General features: G+C 46.7%; 1 protein-coding gene across 2 annotated transcripts; it reads right to left on the minus strand.

The window, feature by feature from the left end:
* Positions 1-336: 336 nt before the first annotated feature.
* On the minus strand, positions 337-27,138 carry BLTP2 (bridge-like lipid transfer protein family member 2). 2 transcript variants are annotated; one of them, XM_082860732.1, is made up of 39 exons: positions 27,053-27,138; positions 26,072-26,195; positions 25,503-25,552; positions 25,058-25,205; positions 24,756-24,874; positions 24,463-24,523; positions 24,090-24,279; positions 23,373-23,496; positions 23,088-23,212; positions 22,781-22,848; positions 22,529-22,674; positions 21,453-21,571; positions 21,178-21,341; positions 20,760-21,018; positions 20,046-20,251; positions 17,007-18,099; positions 16,382-16,573; positions 16,038-16,240; positions 15,773-15,891; positions 15,431-15,651; positions 14,931-15,121; positions 14,698-14,797; positions 14,364-14,566; positions 13,207-13,501; positions 10,388-10,545; positions 9,906-10,112; positions 6,643-6,742; positions 6,227-6,409; positions 5,606-5,727; positions 4,974-5,129; positions 4,770-4,882; positions 4,013-4,193; positions 3,355-3,441; positions 3,046-3,156; positions 2,776-2,911; positions 2,541-2,671; positions 2,254-2,355; positions 1,534-1,668; positions 337-1,100 (listed from the first exon to the last, which is right to left on the minus strand). In XM_082860732.1, exons 1-39 carry the CDS (start codon positions 27,118-27,120, stop codon positions 918-920), a joined length of 6,693 nt encoding a protein of 2,230 aa, XP_082716858.1. In that variant the 5' UTR covers positions 27,121-27,138; the 3' UTR covers positions 337-917. The 2 variants fall into 2 exon arrangements, with proteins under 2 accessions (XP_082716858.1, XP_082716857.1); XM_082860731.1 differs by having other exon boundaries at positions 4,770-4,891.
* Positions 27,139-27,898: the final 760 nt, after the last annotated feature.

The raw sequence follows: 27,898 nt of genomic DNA on the forward strand, positions 1-27,898 counted from the left end.
ATGACCAGAGATGCAAGTGATGCAGCCAAACCTCACCCTTATCCCCAAATGCTATCGCCCCTGGTTAAGAATGGCTTATAGCCAGGACTAAAATGTGCAGAGACCTATCAGCATGGGACCAATGTCACATCAGAGCTGGGAAGTATCTGTGACACAGCTTCAGGCAGGAGGGAAGAAGCCACCCTCATTAGGGTGGCAGCTAGGTGTCTTGGACTGATGGGGAGAAAAGGATACAGGCTGAAACCATGCACTCAATACAATTAAAAAAAAAAAACCAGCATCAAATTTAAAATATATTTTTTCTCTTTAAATGATTTTTTTTTTTTTTTACCATTTTTCAGGGGATACCCCAGGGAGAGGGACCCATAGCCAGCTGTGTCTCCTACTGCCATTCTCCCAAGTGAGCTTGGCACAGATTGGGGAGGGGCTGATTCCCCCCACAGCACTAATACCTCTTTCATACAAGGCAGTGGAATGAGGAACAGAAGATCAGCCCCTCCCCTCCACTTTCTGGCACAGAGGGAGAGCAGTTACACTTACAAATATATATATATTTTTTATATGTGTCTATTTATAAAAATTTATCACACTTGATCAGAGCTGTCCCCCCACCCTTTCAGTTGAACCCAAGGGAACCAGATACTAGCCGTGGGGCCATTCCCTGGGCCTTGCTCTCTTGATGCCTCTCTGGCCCTGGGCCTGCTGATCAGTGTGAGGTAGAACTCAGAATTATTATCCACCATGTTCTGCAAGGAACAGGCCAGCTGCTAAAGAGCAGCGCCTCTATCCACAGTACCCTGTGGGCTCCTGACCCCCACAAATCCTAATGGATGAAGGGAAGCACCTCCCACCCCACAAGTCCCTGTGGCCTGAGCCAGAGTCAGATCCTGTACTGCAGCCTCTCTTGAATTGCCGGATCACTTGCGCCTGCCAAAGATGGACTTCTTCCCAGGATTCTTGTTGCCCACACTTAAACCGATGAGGAGCCGGGCTTTCTCCTCCTCTTCCTGCTGCTGCACGTTGAGGTCCGATTTAGTTTCCAGCTTTCCCCGGACTTCAGACCCTGCTGCAGGCTTCAGCCTTAGCTTCTCTTTAATTACCTGATAGGTTAGAGAGGAGTAAAAGGGAAGGTAAATATTAATGAGACAGGCAAAATAAATCAAGTGGACCAAGTCAGTAAAGATTTATCAAACTTACATGAAGGCACAATGGGGCAATTCAAATTATAAAATGATCTCTGCTTTCAAGAAGCTTACAGTCTATTAGAACCCACTCTAAACATGAAGTTGTGCCAGCCCTCACTTCCCGAAAAATCAACAGTAGTTAACATATATACAGCAGTCAGTAAACATTCAGTTTAACCATCTGAGCAAAGTCATGGAGAGGACAGAGATAAAAGTCACTCACTTCATTCACCTGCCCCTTTCCCAAGGCTGCTTGTTAATACATGCATCTTACAATGAAATGCTCCTGAGCAGAGGATCTGCTTGCCAGCCCCTGCTAACCAAACAGCCATGAATTCTGCCGGGATACCTGGGCAACCAGGGCTTTGCGGCTGTCCCTCTTGACAGCCATGGCAAAGTCTAGCCATGTCCATGTGTTGTTGTGGTACTCCAGACAGGGCAGCACCAGGTTAAGGTCGCCCCAGTCCACACTGTTCTTCTCACCCTGCAGGAGGGGGAGGGAAGAGAAGAGAAAAAAATATATCAGCTGCCAGTTTTAGTCCAAGCCAGTACTTGAGTCCAAGTCTAGTACCTTCCTGCAGCAGCAACCTACAGATACCTATTTCCCCTTATCTCAGTCTGGTACTGATTCCTGAGGGCAGCAGAGGGAATAGATTTATCACCCACAGACAAGCTTCACAAGCTGAACTATCTCTGTTTTTAATCTCTGATCTTATGCGGTGCCGTTCCCACACTGTTCTAAAAAGTGCTGGGGGCGCTTCCCTGGTGGCGCAGTGGTTGAGAATCTGCCTGCCAATGCAGGGGACACGGGTTCGAGCCCTGGTCTGGGAAGATCCCACATGCCGTGGAGCAACTAGGCCCGTGAGCCACAACTACTGAGCCTGCACGTCTGGAGCCTGTGCTCCGCAACAGGAGAGGCCACGACAGTGAGAGGCCCGCGCACCACAATGAAGAGTGGCCCCCGCTCGCCACAACTAGAGAAAGCCCTCACACAAAAACAAAGACCCAACACAGCCAAAAATAAATAAATAAATAAATGAAATTTAAAAAGTGCTGGGGAAGGGCAGACCTTGTAGCTGACGCACAGTGGAACCTGTGGGATCTTTATGTAGATGAAGGAGTTGTTCATGGCAGCTCGCTCTTTCATCTTGTCAATATCATCCACAGGGTGCTAGGAAAGAAAGGAAAGAAGAGTGTGCCCCTGAAGCCATCACAAGAAACTCAGGACCCCAAACATCTCCATCTCCTTTCACCCCTGGAATAGACTCAAAGGAAACAGAAAGAAATCCCCAGCCAGGCCAAACAGTGTACCCCAAGACTCTCCCATTTTTCTATCATCAGGGGCATGTCTGATACCTCAGGTGCTTTGCGAAATGACCTTCTGACCCCAGAACTCCGATTCAAGCCCTGTGCCACACCCTTCCCAGGGCCCAGTGGTGCTGCGTCATCTGTTGCAATCAGTTGCCGAGGCTTCACCACTGGTATTCCTATAAAAAAGCAAGTACACTAGCTGTTGTCCTCTTGCTGAAGCTTCAGCTGTCTCTGGGGCTGCTACCTCAGTCTTCTGGAGCTCCACCATTAAAGTTCTCACCAGTAGTCACCAGTTTGGACTTATCTTCTTCATCACCAACCTCGTCATCTTCCACACTTCGTCCAGGAAAGAAAAAGCCCATTATTCTATGAAAGAACTGGTGTGTCAGCTGGATGGTGAGAGGCACCACATTTACCTAAAGAGGAAAAAGGCTGAAGAAGCAATTAAGCTCAGACATCATCCCTCTGTTTACCTACCCCTAACATAACAACGTACAGATAGTTTTTAACTGCCTTTTGTTCCTGGGTCCCCAAAGGACTGTTTACTAACCTCAAAGTGCTCCTTAACAGAAATACCCCCAACGGGGGGCCGGACTTTGCTGAAGAGGCGAAGGGCTAGCTGTCGCCCAGACTGGCAGGAGCTCTGGGGCCGCAGGACTACCTGTAGAATAAAGAGTAATAAATCAACCCACAAATCCTCTGCAGAGGAGAGACGAAGCAATGGTCTTGCTAAGCTGGGCAAGATTCCACCATCTCAGATCCCATTGTTTCCCATAGTAGGTTTATGTGGAAGGGTCACTGCAAATGCCCAGTGTTAGGAAGCATGGGAATGGGCTAGGAATAGGGAAATAAGACTTACCTTATAGACAGCATTGGGGAGGAGGTTGTTCATAGTGAACCAGCCCAACTCCAGAAGATGTTCTGCTGTGTCATCAGATTTATTCACCTATAAAGACAGATTCCCCCACCCCCACCCCCAAACCACTATAATAAGCTTTTCTCAGGAGCTTGCTAGAGTACTGCTACATATATCATTTGTTTTCATGGCCAGGGCACTAAGTGCCTGCAGTACTTTCCAGTCACTGTGACATTCAAAACTGGCCTCGACTTATTTCCAAATGGCCCTGGGGGGTTGGAAGAATAATGAATAATGTCCTGTCCTCCACGCCATGGGTAACTGCAGGAAAGCTGAATGCCAATATAGAATTAATGATTCTATTCTAAGCTGGACTTGGAAGATTACTTCCCTCTGAGCCACATTTCTAGGGATAACCTTATTCAATGAGGGAAGCATTTGATCAAGCTCATCTATATATTATTTAATATTACAAGCAAATGTGTGTGAGCGGCACTCTCTGCTCATGTTTCTATCATTATTAATAACCATTAATACCATCATTAACAGTCATATAATAATCAGTCCCTTTTTGTTTATCTCTTTTTGTGAGTTAAGACTCCTGAGAAAGGTCAATGCCTCTCAATACAGCTGTCTTTGTGTGACTGTATATACCCAATACCTTGCTGTAGAGGAACCGCTGCAGCTCCAGTTCAGCAATTCCCAGCTGTCCATCTTCCTCTGTCAAGCGCCATCGTGCCTGAGCAAAGTAGAACTCGGTGCGGCGGACCACACTCACATCTTCTTGCTGCTTTCGCAGCTCCATCTTGTTGGCCTGCTGCAATTGGAAATCCTTAAAACACCTATAAATGGATAGGAGGGTCAAAGCCAATAAGGGCAACAGCATTTGGGTTAAGGGTGGGGCGGAATGCCCTAGAATGATGCAGGAGGTAAACCCAGAGATGGACCTATTCTAGAACAGCTATTCCCTAAATTTTTTCACTGGATTTGTTGCTCCTCAAACCCTGGGCCATGGGAGCACAAATCCCAACTTTAGTTCTACAGCTTCTTGAAAAAGTAGTCTGTTCCTACTAGTAACCCCTATGATTGTATCTGCAATTGTGTTCCTTACTGATCAACTTCAAGACATTTTATTTTTAGTTTAGTTGCACAGTATCAAGGCAACAAAAATGATCTTTCCGAACTACCTGTTTTTCTCCTTTCCGCGGAGGTACTCTAGTAAGGATCCTAAGAAAGGGCTCTCCTGTTCTCAACCTGTTGGCCAAGTCCAACAAGACTCATTCAGGAAAAGGTGCCTGAATCTACTACATCAGCCTTTGATAATACACACTAGATCTAAAGACTTATCAGAACACAGGCAAAAGAAATCGACTCCAGCTGGGGCACTGGAAAAGGGCATGGAAAGAATGCTGTGGCACCTGATGAGGATGTTAAGCTCTTCACTTTCCAGCTGTAGATTGGCCTTCTCCTGGTTTAGCTGCAACTGAAGCTTCTGGTTCAGGTCAAGCAGGTTCTCATTCTTGCTGTCATCCTGCAAAGACTAGGGAGCCAGATAAGGAGAAACTGAGAGATTTCCCTTGTCCTAGGAGACTTCCCTGTCCTCAGATTGCCCGGGAGACTACCTTCATGATAGAATACATCTGCTTCTCCAGCTGCCGTATCTGGGCCACATGCTGCCGCACAGCCTCCTGTAGGTGTAATATGCTGCTGCGCTGCTCCTCAGGATTGCTAGAGATCTCAAGCTGGAACCTGACCCGCTGCTTCTTCTCACTATGCTCCTAAAGGAATGCAAAAGGAAATGAACAATAGACAAGTCTTGTAGTAAAGTAAAACAGAGAAAGGAACAAGAAATGATGATCTCTTCTGGAAAGCTCAACTTTCTCTCTCACCATTAGTGAGAGTAAGGGGTGAGCCAATGCAGAAGATTTGACAATGTGGATTTTACAATGAGCCAGTCCCACAGGGTAGGGGTAGAGGTGGGAAGTGGAAAGTAGTTTGTTTACAGAGGTATGTAAGTGACTGAGTAAAGAACTGACCAAGAAAAACAAGTAAACACCTCTACAGTCTTAGGGACACTCAGACCTTTCCTAAATAACTAAAATTTCAACTGCTGCTGCTGACTAAAAGAGGATGTACTAACCACAAAGCCCTTTTTCAGTCTGAAGCATGGCTTTTCTTACTGGACCCCAAATAAAGCACAAGGTCTGGTGATTCCTGTGAGACTAACTGGCATTCTATAAGGGCCCATACTCACCTTCCGCTTGGGTTCTACATGGAGCAGCAGGTTGTTGACGATATCCAGGATCATGGCATACTGAGCCGGGTTTGTGGAGATTTCCAGCTCATGGTGGATGAGGGTGAAGGTATCCACAGCCCCTAGGTAATTGTTAGCAGCTAAATAAGAGACTCAGTTTCTCCCTAAATGTCTACCCCATCTCCTAACCCATATCTAGAACCACTAATGTTACTTAACCCCATAAAAGGTCTTGGTGAGATATGCTCATGGGTAGAAACATGTGCTTATTTCAGAGTCAAACAATATCCATTCATTCCAGTAAGTTTTTTTTTTTTTTTTTTTTTGGCCGTGCCTCACCCTCGCAGCATGTGGGATCTTAGTTCCCCAGCCAGGGATCCAACCCGCACCCCTTGCAGTGCAAGTGTGGAATCTTAACCACTGGATCGCCAGGGAAGTCCCCCATTTATACCAGTTCTATTCTCTCCTAACAGAACTTTAAAAATGTAAAGCAAAGTGAAATGTTAATGCCCTAGGCACACTGGGACTCTTAGTAACACTTCTGCCTCAAAACCACTAAGGAAATAACTGCTTTCACAAGTTCCCTAGTCCCCTCCTAAAAGCCTTTCAAAGCCTGAATACCTTCCTGCTTCTTTAGGAGATCTTCCTTTTCCTGGTTCTCATGAACCTCAGGTGGCTTAATCTGAGTTGCCAGCTCAGGATCAATGTCATGGCTGTAACTAATATAGTACATTCGGCAGCTGCAGCGTGAAATGATCCGCTGGACTTGCTGGGCTTGTTGCGCCTCAGCTGGCTGGTTCCAATCTGCGAAGAGGTAGGAAAGAGATAAGAGAAAGACATTCTCAGAAGAGGTATTGTGAGAGCCTCCCAGCTATGCGTGATGTCTAGGGAACTCCAGACACTTGCTTTCAACATAGCCTAACACAAAGTGGTCCTACTCCACGTATATTAATCTTACAAACAGGTAAGGAAATGAGGCCCCTTAAGGATGCATGTCTGCTCCTAACCACATAATGGGGGAAGAGGTGAGAACTGACCTGTGGTAGTGGTAACCATGCCTCCCACTGCCTGCCCGCTCTCCATCAGCTCCTGCACAGAGTCCAGACTACGCTGCCGGTGCTCCTCAATATTCTTTACCTGAAGACAGGGATACAGGCACCTTTAACTCCTGGGGGACCAGTAGCTTGTCCTGCACAAGCTCCATTATATATCTCCATTATATCCACTATACAAGTTTAACACTATCTAGATTTTCACTGCCTGGAATAGCTTGAAGAATCTCCCAGGGTAAAGGACATATGTCCCTCTCTCCTGACCCAAACCACCCAATTCTCCAAACCCAACTGAGTTACATGCACGTTTTGCCAGGCCTCAGGCCAGAAAAATACAAGCTAGGTTAAAACCAAATCATGTCCCACCTCACACCCATTAGGATGGCTACCAAAAAAAATTAGAAAATAAGGCAAGGATGTGCAGAAATTGGAACTCTGTGCACTGTTGATAAGTAAAATGATACAGCCACTGTGGAATTTCCTCAAAAAAATTAAAAACAGAATTGCTGTATAATCCAGCAATTCCACTTCTGGTTATATACCCAAAAGAATTGAAAGGAAGGTCTCAAAGAGAAATTTGTACTCCCATATTCATAACAGCATTATTCACAATAGCTAAAAATATGGAAGTATCCCAAGTGTCCATCAGTGGATGAACGGAGAAGCAAAATGTGGTATCTACATACAATGGAATTCAGGTTTAAAAAGGAAGGAAATTCTAACACATGCTACAACATGGGTGAACCTTGAAGGCATTATACTAAGTGAATAAGCCAGTCACAAAAGGACAAATATATATGATTCCACTTATATGAGACACCTAAAATTTATATATATATATAAAAGAGAGGTATTTAAGAGTAGTCAAAATCACAGAGAGAGAAAATAGAATGGTGACTGCCAGGACCTGGGGGAAAGGGGAAGTGGGGAGTTACTGCTTAATGGGTATAGTTTGTTTTTCAAGATAAAAATAGTTTCAGAGATGAATGGTGGTGATGGTTGTACATTATGAATGTACTTAATACCACTAAACTGTACACTTAAAATGGTTAGGATGATAAGTTTTATGTTAAGTTTATTTCTTTCGTTTTGGCCACGCTGCGTGGGATGCAGGATCTTCGTTCCCCAACCAGGGATGGAACCCTTGCCCCCTGCAGTGGAAGCATGGAGTCTTAACCACTGGACCGCCAGGAAAGTCCCTTTTTTCTTTTCTTTTTTTTTTAAATGTTTATAAATTTTATACTATGTATATGTTATCACAATTTTCAAAAATGGAAAAAAATCAAATCATGTCATGGGCAAAAAAAATTCATCGAAACCAATGACTTCCCACCCATTTTGGTATTCGTGTGTTTGTGTTCTTGCTGTTTTCTGTCTTCAGACCATTGTGACACTGTTGCCATGGGGGAAGGGAACTGAATTCTTTTGACACTCTCTGCCACGCTGAAGTCAAAGTGAATAGAATGAGTGATATGAGAAGAACATAAACAATCTGTCAAGTCACAAAAAAATTCATATAGGAAAGGCAAGATCAAAGTCTTTCCCACCTAAGCCAAGGACATTCCACTCTAATGCTAATATCACAGCCTGAGAAAAAACGAGTTCACTTGCAAAAGAACGCATGCCTAAAAGAAGCAGAGGCCCAGAAAATGTCAGATCTTCCATAGTTCATCCTGCCTATCTTTGCGTGAGTAGTTACCACCTTCTGTGCCTATCTCCTGAGACTACTGGTAAAGGGTACTGCTTGCCTGAACTACAACTGTAATATACCAGCAGGACCTTTCATATTACCAACAACCTGACCCTTACTTGGCTTGACATCTGATTAAATGCTTATTACTTATATAACTCATATAACTTATACTTGGGGTTGAGCCTTAAGGTCATTGGAGTAAGAAGTACCAGCCAGGGAGGAGGGAAGAGGGATTAGCTTTATCCCCATTGAGTAGAATGAAAAATGAAGTATTCACATTGGTCCTAATCGGATGTAGCTGCATCCAGTAACTCATCTGAATGTACCATGCCCAGCACAATGTGGACACTTAACACCTGTTAAATAAGTAACCACAATGCAGAATATTGGCTAGGTCTCATAACCATTAGATCTCCCAATAAATCTGATGCAATTATATCACAGAAATTATAGTACAAATTTAGTTTTACCAAGATGCTGAAAAGAAAATTTATAGCTTAGTCCCTGCCAACTGCTCACAATCTCACCTTCTAACAAACACATTATCTTGACATACACTAAGACTTCCTCAAACATACTGACTTAAAAGAATAAAACTGGGACTTCCCTGGTGGCGCAGAGGTTAAGAATCCGCCTGCCAATGCAGGGGACTCGGGTTCGAGCCCTGGTCTGGGAAGATCCCACATGCCGCAGAGCAACTAAGCCCGTGCACCACAACTACTGAGCCTGTGCTCTAGAGCCCGCAAACCACAACTACTAAGACCGCGCGCCTAGAGCCCGTGCTCCGCAACAAGAGAAGCCACCACAATGAGAAGCCCGCACTCACCGCAACTAAAGAAAGCCCGCGCGCAGCAACAAAGACCCAACACAGCCAAAAATAAATAATAAATAAATTTAAAAAAACAAATAAGACTACTTTCCATCTGAATGAAGCTTTGTATTTTTCAAAGTACGTTCTCATTTGATCCTTTCAATAGTTTTCTGAGAGTGAAGTATTAACTCAATTTTACAAATAAAGGTGACTTCTCAAGGGCTCATGGCTACTAAAACAGCAAAGGTGAAATCAGAACTCACATAATAACCTGCCTCCTAGACAAGCAGTCTTTCTACTCAACCTTACCGATTTGCTGAAATGACCAATCATCTTCATCAGAGAGATGAGAGAAAGGGCAGATAGAGAGCTTATCTAAAATTCTGACTTACTGCCTGTTTTTTCGGCTGCCTGCTGATTAGTGTGATCTTATTAATAGGGGTCAGCAATCTCAAAAATAAAAAAGTTCTAACCCATTTTATTCTCATGTAGGGAAATGAGAATCTCCCTTGCAATGAAATAGAATAGTATGAGATTTAAAAAACAGAAAAAGCACTATGTGTTCACAGATCACAGGCCAGAGACTGCCAACAGTTTCTACATTCAAGTGTTATCATCAGCCTCATTATTCTGCCAACCTGGTAGCAACAGGTACTGTCAAGGATCTTGCAAACTATTTTGGCGAAAGGGGCCAACTATGGAAAACTGGAGATACAACGGGCCTTCCCAGCCCTGCTGACTAACCTCTAACCAGAGCTGTCGGCCATCCTGCTCAGTGGGGCTGCTTTCAGTGGTGGCAAAGTACTGCATGCCATCCAGTAGGCAAGTCCAGGATGTCTTTTGCTTCAATGTGTCACCATACCAGGCTGGATGGTGTTGGCACTGCAGCAGCTGGGCTTTGGCAGCTGACACAATGACACAGCCTTCTGTCTCCGCTCCACGAAGAACCATCTACGCCAGAGACAGAAGCAGAGTCACAGCACCAGGGCCACAAAGAATATGGAAGGTTAGTGAAAGGGCCTGTACCAATGACTGCAGCTGGGTCTAATTCTGGCTTACTGAGTGCACGCTACTGGTTTTTAGTAATGGAAGTGATTATCCATGATACCTGTTAGAACAATTTTTTGGAGCTCTACCCACCTATTCTTATTTAGAGGTGGGAGAAGGTAAACACATATGACTATGATCTAGCCCTATCTTTAGGTGCTCTAGTAAAGAGAAGGTACCTGGCAGTTGACCAGTTCAATAAGGCAGTTTCGGTTATATATGTCATCCGTCTGGCAGGCAGCAATGCCACACAACTGGTCACTCACACCTGACTCCTCTTCTGTGAACACTACAAACCTATCTGTCTCTTCAATCAGCTTCTGCAACATGTAGGCACCTGGCAGAGAAATATGAAGTGGGGGAAAAGCCACAGAGTCAAAGGGATAGAGAACACATCCAGGGCCAAACTGATCTTCCTTCAATTTCTCTAGAATGTATTCTCCCCAACCTGCAACTCCAGCCCAGCCCACTCCACCCCTTGACCCCTGGGTAAGAGTTGTCATTTCACTTTCCTTCAATTTTAATAAAAGTAACAGATTCCCAAGAGAGACTTAGAAATGCTATCTAAGTGGTAGCAATCCTTTCTCTTAGGCATATCCACCTCTGAATTACTCTAGGATCTTTTTTCCTTCCATTTTGTTCCTTCTCCTTTTCATTTCATATTGTTTTAAATGCTATTTGTTTGTTGACCACTCCTTTCCACATAAACCACTCCCTTGCCATCAGTGTCACTGTTCTAGCTCTACTGCTTTCTCTGATTATGACTTTAGATCCTCTGCCTTCTCCCAGGTTTTAGAGATAAGTATATCCCCTAAGGTCTGTCCTTGGCCTGTTCCCTTTTCTTTTTTCTAAAGAGTTTGTCCAACAGTGTTGTGGTTAAGAGCACAGAATTAGACTAGTCTGCCTATGTTCAAGATCCTATCTCTGCCAGTTACTTGATTGTAACCTTGCTTGCTTTAACCTCTGTCTCAGTTTCCTCGTGTGTAAAATAACACTAACTATCTAATATGGTTGTTGAGAGAATTAAATGGAATAATAATACATAAAGTATTTCGCAGGGTACGTGCCACACAGTAAGCAACTATTATCTCCTTGGCATTAACTCTTAGTTCTATGCTGAAACTCCTAAGTCTCTACCTCTAGCCCTAAGCTTTTAGATCCTCATTTCCACCTGTTTTTTAGACATTACCTAGAGGTACTACTTACACCACAAACTTAGCATGTCCAAATATGCACTTAACAAACCTATACCTCCCCAAACCTGTTTATTAGCCTCTGGCTCTCCTAGTTACCATCAGGCCAGTCACCAGGCTCAAAGCCTCAATCATTATCACTTTATCCCTATTTTAACTCCCTCTTCCAACCAGCTGCCAAATCTCTTACACACATAATAACATTTCTATTCATCCCCTCATCTCTGTTCCCACTGCCTCTACCTAATTCAGGCTCTCCTTTCCTCTTGCTGAGACACCATAATAGCTTCCTAATTTGTCTCCCCCACCTCCAGTTTCTTTCCAGTCGTCTTTCCATTGCCAGATTTATCTTCCTAAAAGTAAGATTCTAATGACACACCTCTATTCAAAAACCTTCAGTAGTTCACCACTGTTTACTGAATAAAGAACAAAAACTCCTTAGCCTTGTATTTTTGATGGTCTACCTGCAGTTTTCCCTTCCAGCATCTTCACCTGTAGCTATACTCTATGCCAACCCAAACAGACTGTTCACTCTGCTCTGAACACATTGAGCTTGACCAACTCCACTCCTTTTCAGGATGTTCCCTTTGCTTTTAATGCCCTTGCTCCTCATTTCCACATGTTCAAACCATACTAAGCCTTCAAAGTCCAGCTCAAATGCTACTTCCTCAATAAACCCTTCTCTGATTATAGTCCCTCCTTCACTACAGTCAAGAACAGCTCACATATTCTTTAATTTCTCTCTAGCGGCATTTATCATTTTTCACCTTGTTCTTAAATTCACCATGAACTTGCATTCCTCTGTACTTGTTGTTCCCTCTCCCTAAAACGCCCTCTTTTCTTTCTTTGTCTATCAAACTCTTACTCATCTTTTAAGACCCATCTCAATTATATTATCTTCTCTGTGAAGCCTTTCTAGACTTCCCTATGCTGATTTAAATACTTTCTTCTTGAACATTCTTATAAAGCGTCTTCATGACTCTCCCCACACACACCCCCAACTGTGCTGCACAGCATGCAGGATCGTAGTTCCCTGATCAGGGATCGAACCCGTGCCTCCTGCAGTGGAAACACAGAGTCTTAACCACTGGAGCACCAGGGAAGTCCCTCATGACTCTTAGTTTCAGAGCTTCCCCCTCATCTTTACATCCCTAATGTCTACGGTCATGTCTGGTACATTATAAACCCTCAGTAAAGCTAAAAAGTGAATCTATGAATGAATTGGAGTGATTGAGTCAGTGAATGAATGAACTAATCTTAGCTCATCCAGAGACGATAAACTGGTTGAGTCAAGTAAAATATCATATATTCTGTATCTCTCACTAAACCCAGCACAGTGCTCTGTGCCTATTAAGTACTCCATAAACACTTATTGACTGAACAAATTAATTCATCAAAACACAAAACAATTCTCTAATCCTTTGTTTCTTTTCCCTAGTCATTGTAAGTCATCACTCCTTCCTGATCCTCTTCTCCTCGCCAAAGGACCAGACAATTTTTTTTTTTTTTGGCCACACAGCGCAGCATGTGGGATCTTAGTTCCCCAACCAGGGACTGAACCCGTGTCCCCTGCAGTGGAAGCGTGGAGTCTTAACCACTGGAGCGCCAGGGAAGTCCCATGGACCAGACCCTTTAATGCCCCCCATCACTGCTATATAAGACTTAGGTGGCCTAATATGGAAAAACAAGTTTCATCTTTACACACAGATCGAACCAGTCATAATTTAGTCCTTCTCAAACTCCTGTCCGAGCCCACATACATATTCTAAACCTAACCCTATGGAGTCTCGTCTCTCCCAGCTTACCTCCTGAAGACGCCTTATCAGGCTGTCCACTAAAGCTGGGAGTGTTGACAGGAGGTGGGGCTGGGGCGCTGGTCGGGACACTCTGCTTTGGCTTTTTGGCTGGCATCTGGGGATCAATCTTTAACCCCTTCAGAGCCTCAGTAGAGAGATTACGTTTGAGTACAGCTGCCTTTTTGTAGCCATCATATAAACCAAAGGCAATGTCCCGATTGGTGGTTGTCCAAGAAGCCCGTAAATCTACCAAGTGCAGCTGATGTGTGTGAAAAGCAGGATCCCCAACTCGAGTAGAGAGCTCCTAAGAAACAGGAAAAGAACCTCAGAGTAGCATGGAAATTCCCAACATTCCTCCTAGACCACATGCTTGTTGAGTAACAGACCTGTTCTGAGGGATACAAGACAACCCTAGAGAAAGAAAACCTAAGTGGTCTTAGTGTGTGCACTAGATTACACTCTGACTATATCCACTGTATTTTAAATGACTCAGAATTTCAACTAAAATTCTTCCTTAATTGTGTGTGTGGGGGTGGGGGGACCACCAAATAAGGCACTAGAAGCAAAAAGTTTCACTCTATTTCCTGAAGAGCAAGAGACTATCTTTACAAGGAGAGGGAAAGAAAGGAATTTTCAAAAAGAGGGATGCTGATACTAGTGAATGCATCATAAAGTAACAACATATATAATTAGAGTGTAGTTTAGGAACATCACCAGGGACTTAGCCTGAAACCTACTGCTATGGACTGAATTGTGTACCCACACCAAATTCGTATGTTGAGGCCATAATCCCCAATGTGACGGTATCTGGAGATAGGGCCTTTAGGAGTAATTAGGTTTAGATGAGGTCATGAGGGTGGGGCCCTCATGACAGGATTAGTGTCATCATAAGAAGAGACATAAGAAAGCTTCCTGCTTTTCCTGCCAGGTGAGGTCACAGTGAGAAGGCAGCCATCTGCAAGCCAGAAAGAGAGCCCTCACTGGAGGAACCTGGTCCTCACCAGGACCATGCTGGCACCTGATTTTGGACTGCCCAGCCTCCAGAAGTGTGAGAAATTTCTGTTGTTTAAGCCACTCAGTTTATGGTATTTTGTTATGGAAGCGTGAGCCGACTAAGACACCTACTGATACAGATGAGGCAGTAAAGAGAATGTGTCAGGCGGTACCTCCTCAGCTGTGCGATTGCTGTGCCGTTGGTAGGTAAGGGAGGACAGGCTCAGTAGGTGGGTCTTTGTTACCAAAGGATCAAGGCAGTGGTCAGCATTCTCTTCAGTGGGCGAGGCCATCAGGTAAACAGTCACCTGACTTAAGTCACTAACCATCTGGGTCACACTCCAGTCAGAGATGAGGCGCCGCATCACTGTGCCCGCTGAGAAAAAGAGGCATACAGAGCCCATGCAAACCAGTACAGAACAGTGTGGGACAGAAAGAGGAGGGAAGGGAACTGAGAAAGAGGACAAGGAATAGGCAAGGACAAGTGGTGGGAACCTTTGATCTTACCTTGAGGTATAAGCCGCTGAGTTCCCCGAGTGAAGACGTGGCCCTGACTGCACTCAATTTGGATGCCACGTTGCTGGGCGAATGAGGCCCAATAATGCACCTGGCAACAAGAGAGCATAACACTGAATGAAGGATGGCATCAGAGAGACGATTCAGAGACCCAGTAAGAGAAAACAAGAAAACTAGAGAAGGGGAACAGAACTGCAGATGTCAGCAGCACCGTCAAAGCTGACCTGCAGCTGGGGAAAGAGTGCAGTATAGGAAAGCTGCTTGTAGTGCTGGCCAAGTTTCTTCTTGCTGGGTTTCAGGTTATTGAAGAGCTTTCCCCTACAAATAGGCCTTGTGACACTAGTCCAAGTTGCCCAGAAGTTCTGCATCCAGCGCAGGGTGCTACTATACAGCAGAATTCGGGGCTGGGATATTGCTGCAAAAGAAACGACAGACATTTCCTAGCTGTGGTTAAAACACAGAGACGAAGCTAAATCCTTCCCTAGCTTCAGGTTTTAGAGATTTAAAAACCCAAACAGCACTCAAGCCTCACACTCAATATCCCCAACACCCTCTCCTTTCAAAGCTCCCTACTTTCACCAATCCTCTTCCAAAAAAACATCTTGACCCAAACCCTCCTTTGCTCTTTTCCTATCCCCTCTCCAGAGGGTCAGCTGAAGTCCTTGGTGTCTAAAGTTCATCCTCCCAAGCCCTTCCTCCCCGCTGCCCCAGATCCAAGCCTCACTTCCACTGTGCCGAGTCAGATCCATCTTGATGGAGAGATTGAGGTTCTCAGAGCGAAAGGCCCGGTAGGAGTCGTGAAGCTGGCCCAAGGGCACCTCAGGCAGGAACTCTGGGGCCCGTAGAGTGACACCATGGTGATCATGGGGGTTCCCATGACATAGCCACTGCAGGTCCAGTGTCATGCAGAGGTCAGGCAGGTGAAGGAAGCAGCAGTCATCATACCTGGCTCACAACAGAGCCCTGGCCCTTAGTGCCCTGGTCACTTGCAGCCCCTCGGCTCTTCCCCTCTCCCCCCACCCTGAGTCCCACACCCTGTTGAGGCCCCATCTATCACCCCACTCACTTAGAGGCTGTTCTCACGTTGACATCCAAGTCACCCTTGAACACAAACTGACCAGGTTTCCAATGAAAAGACAGCTGGTTCCACTCCCAGTGCATATTTTCAGTTGTGTTGTATGGATCCTATAACCACCCCAAAAACTTGGTCAGATATGAATAAACATATCACCTTCACCTCCCAAATCAGTACCTTTCTCTCTTCCCCCATGTGCTGTACAAGCCCCAACCATACCATCCTAATAAGAAAACAGTTCCTCTGGACCCCTCACCTCAGTAGCCAGCTGGTGCAGGTTTGCCTGTTCAATGTCCATGTGCCAGTCCCCATGGAACAGAAGACGGCTCTTGTCCCACCAGGGCAAGGGTGGGCTGGGGTCAGCTGAGGGCTTGGTCAAGAGGTCCACAGACTGGCCAATCAGTGTCCAGGCTGGATCCCAACACGGGCCCCATACCACTGTGTACTGGAAGATTTCCGCTGGGGTAGAGGAGCAAAGGGCACAGCCTGCTATACAACTTCATCCCTCCCTTCTCCCTTCACTCCAGAAAGGCCTCAGCTCATCTCCCACCCCAGCCATCACCAACATCTCAGTCAAATCATTTGCCCTCCTCTACTCACAGTGAAAGTCGTGATAGAACTTGAGTGGGGGCATGTTCCTCTCCACTGCCACGTTACCCCATGGAAGCCCCAAGTGCAGGATTTGACGCCGACGCGAGCAAGGCTGACCACTCTGCTCGGTGCCCACAAGTCGACCCATCAGCCGCCAGTCACGGATCTCAAACAAGTACCGGGGATAGTCTCTTATCCGAACTGTTATTATAGGGAGGATACACACCAGCTACTCAGGAAACTGTCTTAGCACTCTCGGGCACTTTCCCCCTCGCTACTATTTTTACCCATCTATTGATATTTTACAAGATCAACTGAGAGAATAAGAGTTGGCAGTCAGCAGCAAGACTGAAAAAGTGCACGGAGACCCTGAGCAGACAGTGACGGGAATAACACTGAGATCCAAGAGCCGCACTAACCCTGAAGATGACTGTGTTAGTACCTTTGTGTTTAGCCAAGCGGTTTCAGGGTGAAATTCAGGAACAAAGAAAGGGAAGAGGAGTCTACCCATCCCACTCCACCCACCCCAAAACAGCCACATTTCCCAATATAACTGAGCTCCTCTGTAATCACTCAAAGAGCTCCCTGGACAAGGGCAAACACTAGGCCCTGCAAATAGGGAAGTACTACTTACCCAGAAATGTCTTGACACTGCACTTGAGCATACGACACCACTGAATGACAAGATCTACCCCTTCTGCAGGAAAAGGGCTGCCTGGATCAAGCTCTCGAACCTGCTCTACCACACGCTCAGGCCCGTGGAAGGAGGCATCTGCCAGAGCCACCAGCTCTAGCCCTGCCAGGCTCCAAGTGAGCAGTGCCCGGCGCATGGGTGTGTTGCCATAGAGACGACGGGAGCGCTGGATGTAGATTTCGATGTTTTTATGCTCCAAAGAGGCATAGAGCTCCTCAATTTTGCGGGCAGGCAATAACTCCCCATGCTGCTTCCGAAGAGCAGCCACTTTGGCATCCAGCAACTGCAGCCTTTTGGCACTCTCCTTACTTTCATCCTTCATCAGTTCATAGTTATCACGAAGTTTCACCTCAAAAATATCATCCAGGAAAACCCATGAGAAGTGCTGAACCTTCAAGAGTAGATCAGGTGGGAGGTGGGCAGAGCTTGGAGAAGCCTGAGAACGAGTTCCTCCATGCAGTCCCTTCAGCCATTTCTGAACTCCCACAGCCTCATCCAGAGTTCGAGAAAAATCATACTGATAAGGAAACTCCACTGAGACTGAACCCAGGGAGAGGAGCCAAACACGGTTCCGGAGGGTCTGCAGCACAGGGAAGGGGTTCCGGTGGAGGATCATCTCCTCCAGCTCAGGCAGCAGCTGCACCTCCACCTCCTTGAAGTTGAAGATGCTATTGCCATCGAACCCAGCAGCCAGCTCTGGGCAGTAAGCCTGCAGTGAACCCCCGTGCCGGCTCAGAGACACACTCTCTGCAGCCAGGGTAATGAACCTGTCCTCAGCTACAAAAGCTGTCAGCTTAGCTGTGCTCACCTCTAGAGTCAGGTTTAGCAGCCGCTTTGGGGGAGAGGGCTCAGGGGGACAGCCTTCTGGCTCACAGGCAGTCTCTGGAGTCTCTAGTGCAACAAGTGGAACAGTCTCAGGAAACAGAGTGGCTCTTAGTAGGTCTCGGCACTGCAGGGTGGCCAGGATATGCTGGTACAGGTACATGTGATCTGGAGGGCTCCAGAGTAAGGTCAGCCCTGCACCACACTGAACCTTTAGAGAGCAAGAGAAAAGGATCTATCAATTACAATGTCCCAGAACACAAGAGACACACCTGGCTCAAGAACCATCTCCACTCAGAAGTCTCTCCTGAGTCATCACATTAATTACCCCCTTGTTTTGCTCCTCTTTGCACTAATAAACTGAGCTAACAGTTCTTAACTTATACTTACAAGCACTTACACTTTTTTTTTTTTTTTTTTTTTTTTTTTTTTTTTGCGGTACGCGGGCCTCTCACTGTTGTGGCCTCTCCCGTTGCGGAGCACAGGCTCTGGACGCGCAGGCTCAGCGGCCATGGCTCACGGGCCTAGCCGCTCTGCGGCATGTGGGATCTTCCTGGACCGAGGCACGAACCCGTGTCGCCTGCATCGGCAGGCGGACTCTCAACCACTGCGCCACCAGGGAAGCCCCACTTACACTTTTTAAGTCCTCCTCAACTGGATTCTAAATTGTCTGAGAGTAGAGGCCATGTATTTTATTATTTTTTTTTAACATTTTTTTTTGGATGTGGACCATTTTTAAAGTCTTTATTGAATTTATTACAATACTGCTTCTGTTTTATGTTTTGGTTTTTTGGCTGTAAGGCATGTGGGATCTTAGCTCCCCGACCAGGGATCAAACCCACACCCCCTGCATTGGAAGGTGAAGTCTTAACCACTGGACTTCCAGAGAAGTCCCAAGGCCACATATTTTAATTCTGGTATCTACCACAGTACATCCAGTATATACACATGTACTCAATAAGTTATTTGGCTTTATGTTTCTGCTCATGAGTTATCTTTCTATAACAACCACACTCTGTAAAATAACCATTGCAACAACCAACTGGAAAATGTTTCACGCATTGATTGCACCTTGACTTAATTCTTAAAACGTATAAAGAGTACTGGTCACACAAGCTAATATAGCAACTGACCTGTGGGAAAGTATGCCTCAAAGAAGGGAGTAAAGACCTTGTCAGCTTGAAAAACAAAGTCAATTCTCAATAGTTAAGCAGAGAAAATTTAAATCCCAAGACAAAAAAATTCCTTTGAGTTCCAATCTCTGAAAAGGAAACTCTTCAGTTTCCAAAGGAAGCTGAAGTCTGATGAACAGGAACATATCCCACTCTCCCCTCAAGAGGGCCTTACATCTGTCTGATACTCTGAGGAGAAAGATATTGGGAAGCCTCTCAAAACTTTCCAGTGCCCCCATCTTCAGATCTCTTCCAGTCTTTTGATGAGCTGAGTGCTTCAGTAAAATGATACCAGATCGTGACCTTTAAAAGCCCTATATTTTTCAGATATATGCACTGAAATCTTTACACTTGAAATTATATGTCTGGTTTCTGCTTCAAAATAATCCCAGAGAAGAAGGCAGGGATGACTGCTCAGAGTTTAGCTAAATGAAGTTGGTCGTAAGTTGGTAATCATTGAGGCTGGATATGGATGCATGAAAGTTCGTATGTTCTCTCTAGTTTTATATATATTTTAAATTCCACATTAACAGATAAAAATGTACAGAACAAGGGCTTCCCTGGTGGTGCAGTGGTTGAGAATCCACCTGCCAATGCAGGGGGCATGAGTTCAATCCCTGGTCTGGGAAGATCCCACGTGCAGCGGAGCAACTAAGCCCGTGTGCTACAACTACTAAGCCTGTGCTCTAGAGCCTATGAGCCACAACTCCTGAGGCCGCATGCCACAACTACTGAAGTCCACGCGCCTAGAGCCCGTGCTCCACAACGAGAGAAGCCACTGCAATAAGAAGCCCACGCACTGAAACGAAGAGTAGCCTCCGCTCACCACAACTAGAGAAAGCCCGCACGCAGCTACGAACACCCAACACCCAACACGAGGTGTTATATTTCTCATAGGTGAGTTTCACAACATGACTCAAGACTGGAAAATGCTCTAAGCCTAGGAAAAAAACAACCTGACTCCACCTCCCCACAGAAGCATTACCTCTAGAGAGCGGATGCTGCTGTGATAGGTGATGGAGAGCATGGAGAGGCTGAGCACTGGAGTGGGGATGTCAGGAGCCTTACAACAGGGTTGCATCTTCTCTGTGACCGACTTCACCAGCGCAAGCACAAGTCCTTGAACACCCACGGTGGAGGTTTCAGCACTTCCCAGGACGGTCAGTGTGTCCAGTCGGATCTCTGAAGCACCTAACATCCAGAAGCCATGTCAGGCTTGGTTCTCAGCTCTCAAATAGCAACTTTAGTCCTCACTCTCCCTCCTTCCTTATTCCTTTCACTCTAGCTATCCTTACTCCCCACACCTTCCTAACCTCATTTCTCATGTTTTAGGGAAGTTTTTCCTCTCCCATTTTAACCTAACTAGATCTGGCAGGGCCAAAGAAGTTCCCAAACTCCTACCAATTCCCCAGAGGTATATCAAGTTACTCTCTAGAACTAGATACACAAAGAAATAAAAAACTAACTGCATCTCATTCTCTTGATCAGATATCAAAGCTGTCTTTTTCTCATGCACCTTGCTATTTGTAAACCCTTAAGAAACATCAAGAAGCCCAATAGTTATGCAAGACCTTCCAACATTTCATGCCTCTAATTTAGAAAATTTTCATATAATTGGTCTTATTAAGTGAGAAGGAGCAGCATAATCTGCTTAGGTTACAAGCCACCCACTTCAGTACAGATTTCCTGTCCCACTTACCGACCAGGGCAGAAAGGGTGAACAAGTTCATGTCCTCCACCTTCAAGTCCACCTTCCACAGTAACGACACAGATTCCCCAAATGAAGATTCCCTAGAGACAGCTGACTTCCCAGATTGTGGGCCCATCAAGGACAATATCCGAGAAAGACACTGAGCACAGGTATCTGATACTTCTACCTGCAGTCCTCGGATGGTACAATCAAGAAACAGGGTATCTGACTGAGTGCTGGACAGGCCCAGAGGCTGGTTATAGCTACCCTAGAAAAGAAGCAGAAGGACTCCATCAGAAGCATGCCAACACACAGTTCTGTAACGCACTGATGCATCGTCTGCTGCCAAAAAAAGATGCTCAGTGCTCTAAAGCATGGTAGGATGAGGAAACTTCACCGGCTACTATTCACCAAAGTCCCCACCTACCTGTAGTGTGAAGGAGTCCAGGACAAGCGCCTCACCCCAAACATGCATATTGGGTGGGTGGGGTGCCCGCTGAATGTGGGAGTCACTGCCCACCCGCCAGCAGAGGTGGTCCACAGTCAGGACACCCCGCTGATGGATACTTTGTGGTCTCAGGTGTTGGTAATCTGAAAAAAGAAGGTGGGAGAGAGGAGTTCTTTGGAGCCACAGTGGCCATCAATTGGGCCGAGCTCCACTAATGAACAGATTCTTGTTCCTCTTCCATTGCACAGCCTTACCCAGAGAGATGGAATTGAATCCCAAGGCAAAGGGTGGTGTATCTCCAAGCTGAATGGAAACGTTGACATTGGAGATGGAGGTGCTAAAGATGATAGGAGCCAGGATTTGAGGGAAGGTTCTGCATAGGGATAAGACATCACTGTTTGATAAGGAAAGAATTGCAACTTCCTACTATGTAACAGATTCCTGAATCTCTCAAAAGACAGGGTGAGTTTTGTTGTGATTCTCAGGATGGGAGGCAACTAGAAAAAAACAGACTGAATTCATCAGTTTGCTCCCACTCCCAGTGATAATCCAGAGACTTATTAGGTTGAACCAGATGAAACTGCCATTTTCGTAGATCGAATGTGATGAAATCAGTATATCTTATGATTTAACTTACTACAATCAAAAGCATCGCTTCCGAACTGACCTTAAGTTCTCTATGCAACACAATGCAAGTACTACACAGAGTCATGGCACAGCTGACATGATCTGTCACCTTATAATCTAAGGCAGACGAGATACTGTTATCATTTAAATTCAGTTCAACAAATGTTCATTTCGTATAACAAGGAACTGTGCTGGGCATTGAGGACATAAAAGCAAAGAGGATGCCATTCTACCACCAGAGTCTAGTCTAACAGGGAAGATATATAAAATAGGTTTGCTACCGAGTCTGAGCTACTGAAACTGAGATTTAAAAAGCTCAAACAATCAGGGACTTCCCTGGTGGCACAGTGGTTAAGAATCCGCCTGCCAATGCAGGGGACACGGGTTCGAGCCCTGGTCCACGAAGATCCTACATGCCACAGAGCAAATAAGCCCACGCACCACAACTACTGAAGCCCGTGCGCCTAGAGCCCGTGCTCCGCAACAAGAGAAGCCACCGCAATGAGAAGCCCGCACACCACAACAAAGAGTAGCCGCCACTCGCCGCAACTAGAGAAAGCTCAAGCGCAGCAAAGACCCAACGCAGCCAAAAATAAAAAATAAAAAGATCAATCATATACATATTTAACACAAAATGCCACTTTAGACCAAAAAATCCAGGAATCCACCTGATAAAATGGTGGCTGAAAAAGATTACACTGACCTTTTTTTCGTTTGCTTAATAACAGATGAACTAGACTCTTGGGTCTCCAGGGCTAGCATGTGCAGCCAGTGAGAGAATTCCAGATGCCGGTAATGAATAATACAAGTGTTCAGAACCAGGGAGGCTGCGAGGTCAATGGTGGTCACCTGGAAATAAGAACACCAGAACTGTGGGCTTAGGTTTAATTTCATTAGCTCATGATGTGACGATGCACAGAGAAAGAAGAAAAGGAATGATTCTTGGTCAACACACCTGCACACTAGCTTTGAGGGAGTTGAGGCAGACAATGCGCTGGCGGCTCTGGGACAGCAACAACCCATCTGTAAGGGCAAAGGGCAGATCAGAAGGAAACACTGGGAGGGCAAGAGGTAAGACTAGGAGAGAGTAAGAGGCAGGCAAGGAGATGAACAGGTCACCAACACTATTTTCTTTCAGTATGCTGCCACCTCCCCTTCCTCGGTTACAGTGATATTAAATTAAGAAGACCAAGTGGGGCATTGGGGAAGAGTGTGTCTGGTCCTCCCATTCTCTCTCAGTACCAGTATCCCCACCCATGGACCTTTCAGAAGGAGTTCAGTGCTCATCTGTGCCATATCAGAGTTTGCTGTGAAGCTTCGAAGGGGCAGCTGATCCTCATCACGGTGGTACAGGAAATGCAGCAGCTTCAGTGTCCAATTGAGGTGCCTGGACCAGAGACAGACTCTGGCTTAGAAATATGTGGGATGCTATTCCTACTCCCTTTATCCCCTCAGACAAGCTCAGTGCAGCTACTAGGCTGGTTATGGAGACCCCAGCACATAGCTCCGACTATCTCTCTCCACACTTCTGTCAGGAGAGATCTCACCTCTTTTGACTATTCATGGACAGCACCACACTTGTGATCTCCATCTTCACCTTGATTTGGTCTGGCAGCTGCTGAAGGAGGTACAGGCCAGGCAGAGTTGGCTCAGCCAAGTTCTCTATCACCTCTGAAAACATGAATGAATAAGACAAGAGCCATCAATCCTTAACACTCAAGTCTCCCAACACGCTGTGCCCTCTTTGGCCAAATCCTCCCATATAAAGTAGGCTAAGCAAACACCCAATCTTAGGTCATAACGCAAAGATCCCAGAGATCCAGGGACTTGCTGTACTTCCTTCCCCAGAGTCTAAAAAACAGTATGGAAAGCAGGTTGTTACAATGAAAAGAATATGGACTTTCAGGCCAAATAATCTAAACCCCATTTTCACTACTGACTAGCTAGGTGATCTCAGTCAAGTAACCTATCTAATCTTCCTAGGCTTCAGTTTCCTCATTTGTGAAATGTTAAGGAGTTAGTACAGGAACATACACAAAACACAAAGTACAGGTCTAATTCATGATAATTACCCACTAAATGTTAGTTCTTTCACGCACCACAAGCAAATGCCCTATTTCCTCTAGCTATCCTCAAAGGCCAGGGTCAAAGGCCAAGGCACTAACAAATTACACCTGAACAAGTGGTGAGACCACTATTTCTTTTCTACTTCCAAAATAACCCGAGAACAGGGAAGCTAAGAAGCTCACTGACTGGGGCTTTACCTGAACAGGGAACAGGCTTGGATGCCAGGCCTGGGCCCTGGCGCAGCAGCTGACTATGGAAGAGGCCCTCATGCAGTTCAGCATGGAGTGTCCACACATCCACAGTGATCGCCTTCAGCTGCCGGCTTCTGATGCCCACCTCTAGACACAGCTTTAGGGTAAGTGAGAGCTCCGCTAGACAGGTGTTCTCCTATAGGGAAGATACTCCTCTAAGGTGTGAACGCGTAGGGAGCTTGGGATCAAAATGCTGTGATCTGGAACACATCCTTGAGGGAACCCCATAGCACACAGAATCTGGAATGTAAGCCCTAAGCTCCTTCATACCTCATGCCCAGAAGAAAACAAGGCATCTGAATGACCATGGCATACTCACCAACTGGCCACTCTTTAGAACTTTGCTGTTGATCTGACTTAGGCTCACCTCACATTTCAGCCTGGGAAAGGAAAAAGATTAACAGCACTTGGCCCCTTTCCTCACCATTTACCTTCAATCAGGCTTTGTGGGCTGGAAGGCACAAGGCAAGCATTAAGTGCTTAATCTTACTCTCTCCTCAAATTACACAGAATGAGAACCTGACACCTTGATAAGAAAGCCCTGACATCCACCCACCCTAAAACAACTATAAGGCAAGAAAGGGACTAGCAAACCTTCTACCCAGTACTTACCTCTTCCCATCACTATCCAAAAGAAAACTGCTATCTCTGATCTGAATATGCCACAAGGATTCAGAAGTAGCCACCTTGAGAACCATGATGTTTATAGAATCTACATGAATGGAGAACAGCTGAAAAAAAGATGCAAAAATGAACGATAATTAACATCAAGGCAACGTCCTTCCTTTCCAGTGGAAAAAGAATAAGAGGCAGCTCTTAGTATTATGCCTCAAATACAGCAAAAAAAAATCCACCCATGACTCCACAGCCAGCCATTCCTACTTCAGTCCAGCAAAGTGGGAAAGTAGTCTCACCTGGCAGAAGATCTTCAATAAGGATGGGCTGAAGGACAGCTCCTTTTGGTGCACCCCAGTGCTCTGGGAGAATGGGGCAAACAGGCCAGAGACCTTCTGTAGGTCTGTTCTGATACGTACTTCACCGAAGCACAAGGCCACGTAGTGTCTGCCCAGAAGAGAAATCTCACTGCCATCATGTCCATCCCTTCCATAGCAGTCTCTTCCCCTCCCTCACATTCACCTTCCCATCCTCCCTAAAAATGTAGCTCAAATCATGGAAGATAGTCTCATAGTAGTTATCAATATCTGTCCCACAAAACAATAGCTTCAAGGCTAATCCAGAGACATCAGCAAGAACCCACTTCCCTCCTTGGGCTGTGAGGCCTCTGTAACAGAATCTCATTTTGCAAACCACAATCCCAAAATATTCCCCAGGAGGAGAGTGAGGTGATAGGGTACTCACGGCAGATCATGGCTAAGGAGTTTGCTGGAAATCCACAGGCTATCAATTTCCTAAAACAGTGTGGGAAGAAGCTTTGTACACTAGCTGCTAGGCAAGCGAAGAGCAGCGTGACAAGATAGGAAGGGGTCTAAGGAGAGGAGGACGTGCTATAGCCCTTCCACTAAATATTCTCTATCCCATTTCCACCAGCTTCTCTCCTCGGCACTATATCCTGTTCCTCTAATGACACTGATTGAACTTGTTTAGTATTTCTCTTTTATGGATATGTTGCCCTGTTTCCCCTCTTACATTAGAACAGTAAGCTCTTCTACTTTCTGTTATCTTTGTTCTGTGCTTTACTTCTGTATCTTTCTTACATGCCCTGGACACCCTGTGCCTTATAAGCATTTATAAAAGAACTTGCATCAATTCCAGTGTTCCTAAACTAGCTCTAAAATCATCTTGGCAAAGGGATGGCAAGGCCGGGGTTAACTAGGAAAGCCACCAGAATATTTTAAAAAAGGAAATTAAAAGTTGAAATTCAGTTGGATCAACCCAAATACATTCCCAGGAAGTTTCCTAGGACTCACCACTGTTTGCTGGTGCTGCTGAAACTTAAGACTGACATTTTGAATCCAAAAAAAGGAGCCAATCTTTAGTTCTGCCTGCAGCTTCCGCTGACACCACTTGGTGGCCAACCGGACCACAAGCCACCTGCAGAAAAATCCTTGTGAGTTCATAGGACCCTCTCCCAATTGCCTCCCTCACCCCCTGCGGGTCCTAGAAGGCCATGCAAAGGGACATGAACTGGAGGTGGATCTTCTTGGCAACCCTCCTGTCTCCCAAAACACCACTCTGTCACATACATTCAGCCACGCTGATCAGAACCCTAGCCCCAGAGTGTCCCCTCCACCCAGATGAAACAAGCCGAACTAAACTCCACCTTTTAAGTTGGAGACAAAAGAAAGCAACCCCTCAAATACTCAGGAAGCCCAGAGGTAGAGAGAAGAGGCCCCAACAGGAGTCGAAGTACAGGCATCCGTGCCAGATGTGCCATCACATAACCCGCAAAAGGTCTCCTTCTCCGCCCTCCAGACAGGTGTCTGCGGGAAGGCAGTGCGGGCTCACACCAGCCCGGCTCAAATGCCGCTCTCCCTGGGCAGCCAAACCTGTTCCGGCTCCCCAGGGCGAGGCTGCAGGTGCCCTTCGCGCTCGGGGAAGGGGACGTTCAGGGGCATGTGGATGGGGAAAGAAAAACCAGCCAGCCGGGGCCCCCCTCATTCACACCCCTATCCGCTCCCCAATCTCAGCATCTTCTCAGGCCTCGCCCGCTTGCTCAGTCTCCCCCCACTCTCGGTTCCTCCGCGCCAGCTCCGGTCGTACGCCCCGGCTCGACCCCTCCCCGCGTTGCGCGCCCCCTCCTCGGCCCCTCCCCCTCCGCTGCCCGCCCACCTCCCCCAAGACCCCTCCCCCTCCCGCGCGCCTCTTTCCAGCGCGCGCCCACCCCTCAGTCTCTTTTCCTTCCCTTCCCGCCATCCCCCCCACACACGCCGTAGCCGGGATCCCCTCACCGGCCTAAGAAGAGGGCGCTAAGCGTAACCAACAGCAAGGCCAACAGCGCAGAGAAGAACAGGGGCATTCCGGCCCCGGCCCAGCCTGGCTCCGGCCCCCGCCCTGCCGGGGCGCCCCTCCCGCCCCGCCGGCTCCGAGCTGGGCCGCCGCGGGCCGACCGGCAGCACGCGCAGGGATGGCGCCGGGCGAGGAAGCGTTGGCGCGCGTGCGCCCCGCCCCCCCCCACAGCCCGCCAGCCAGCCAGCTGTCTCCCTGCCGCGCCCCGCCCGGCGCCCGCGATCCAGTGGGGCCGACCGGCTGCGTGCGCGAAGTGAAGGCGTGGCTCCGGAAGGAGAGCGATGGGGAGCGATGGGGAGCGATGGGGAGCGGCCCTCAAGTGGACTGACACACAGGCCCCGCCCCCGGGCGCACCCTTCGGGACCCGGAAAAGGGAACCTGGGGTTTGCCAGTGACCTGGGCCTGAGCCCGCTGCCTGGCTGGCAGTGGACTTGGCTGGGTCGTTTGGGTCACGGAGAGTTCCACTTTCAAAGCAGTTTCCCGGAGTATAGAGTCTGCTTGGCCACCTAGGGCTCATGCTGAGGCTACTGCGGAAGTTATACCCTTGGGTCACACGAAGTAATCATGTCTTAATCATGTCTTATTCGAGTCTTGTCTGAACATCATTAAGGAGGAAACCAAGCGGTAATTAAAAGGCCTCAAAAATCCCACCTCATTCCATCCACAAAGGAATGAGTTGCACCATTCTGTACCCCTCATTGCAGTTTTCAGTTTCTACTGTGAATAGCACAATCCAGGCACTGGGCCAGGGGGTATTACAGAAGTAAAGAATATTGTTCTTGCTCTTC

Source organism: Leucopleurus acutus (genome assembly GCF_964270905.1).
Source record: "Leucopleurus acutus genome assembly, chromosome: 19".
NCBI lineage: Eukaryota > Metazoa > Chordata > Mammalia > Artiodactyla > Delphinidae > Leucopleurus > Leucopleurus acutus.

Bases quoted from the DNA above. Each gene is read 5' to 3' on its own strand.
- BLTP2 (XM_082860731.1), bottom strand. From the start codon at position 27,120: ATGCCCCTGTTCTTCTCTGCGCTGTTGGCCTTGCTGTTGGTTACGCTT. The intron at 13,502-14,363 runs GTACCGCCTGAC...CCTGTTTCTTAG, and splicing joins GCAATCGCACAGCTGAGGAG to GAGCTCTCTACTCGAGTTGG. The intron at 10,113-10,387 runs GTACCTTCTCTT...TCTCTGGCGTAG, and splicing joins TTGAACTGGTCAACTGCCAG to ATGGTTCTTCGTGGAGCGGA.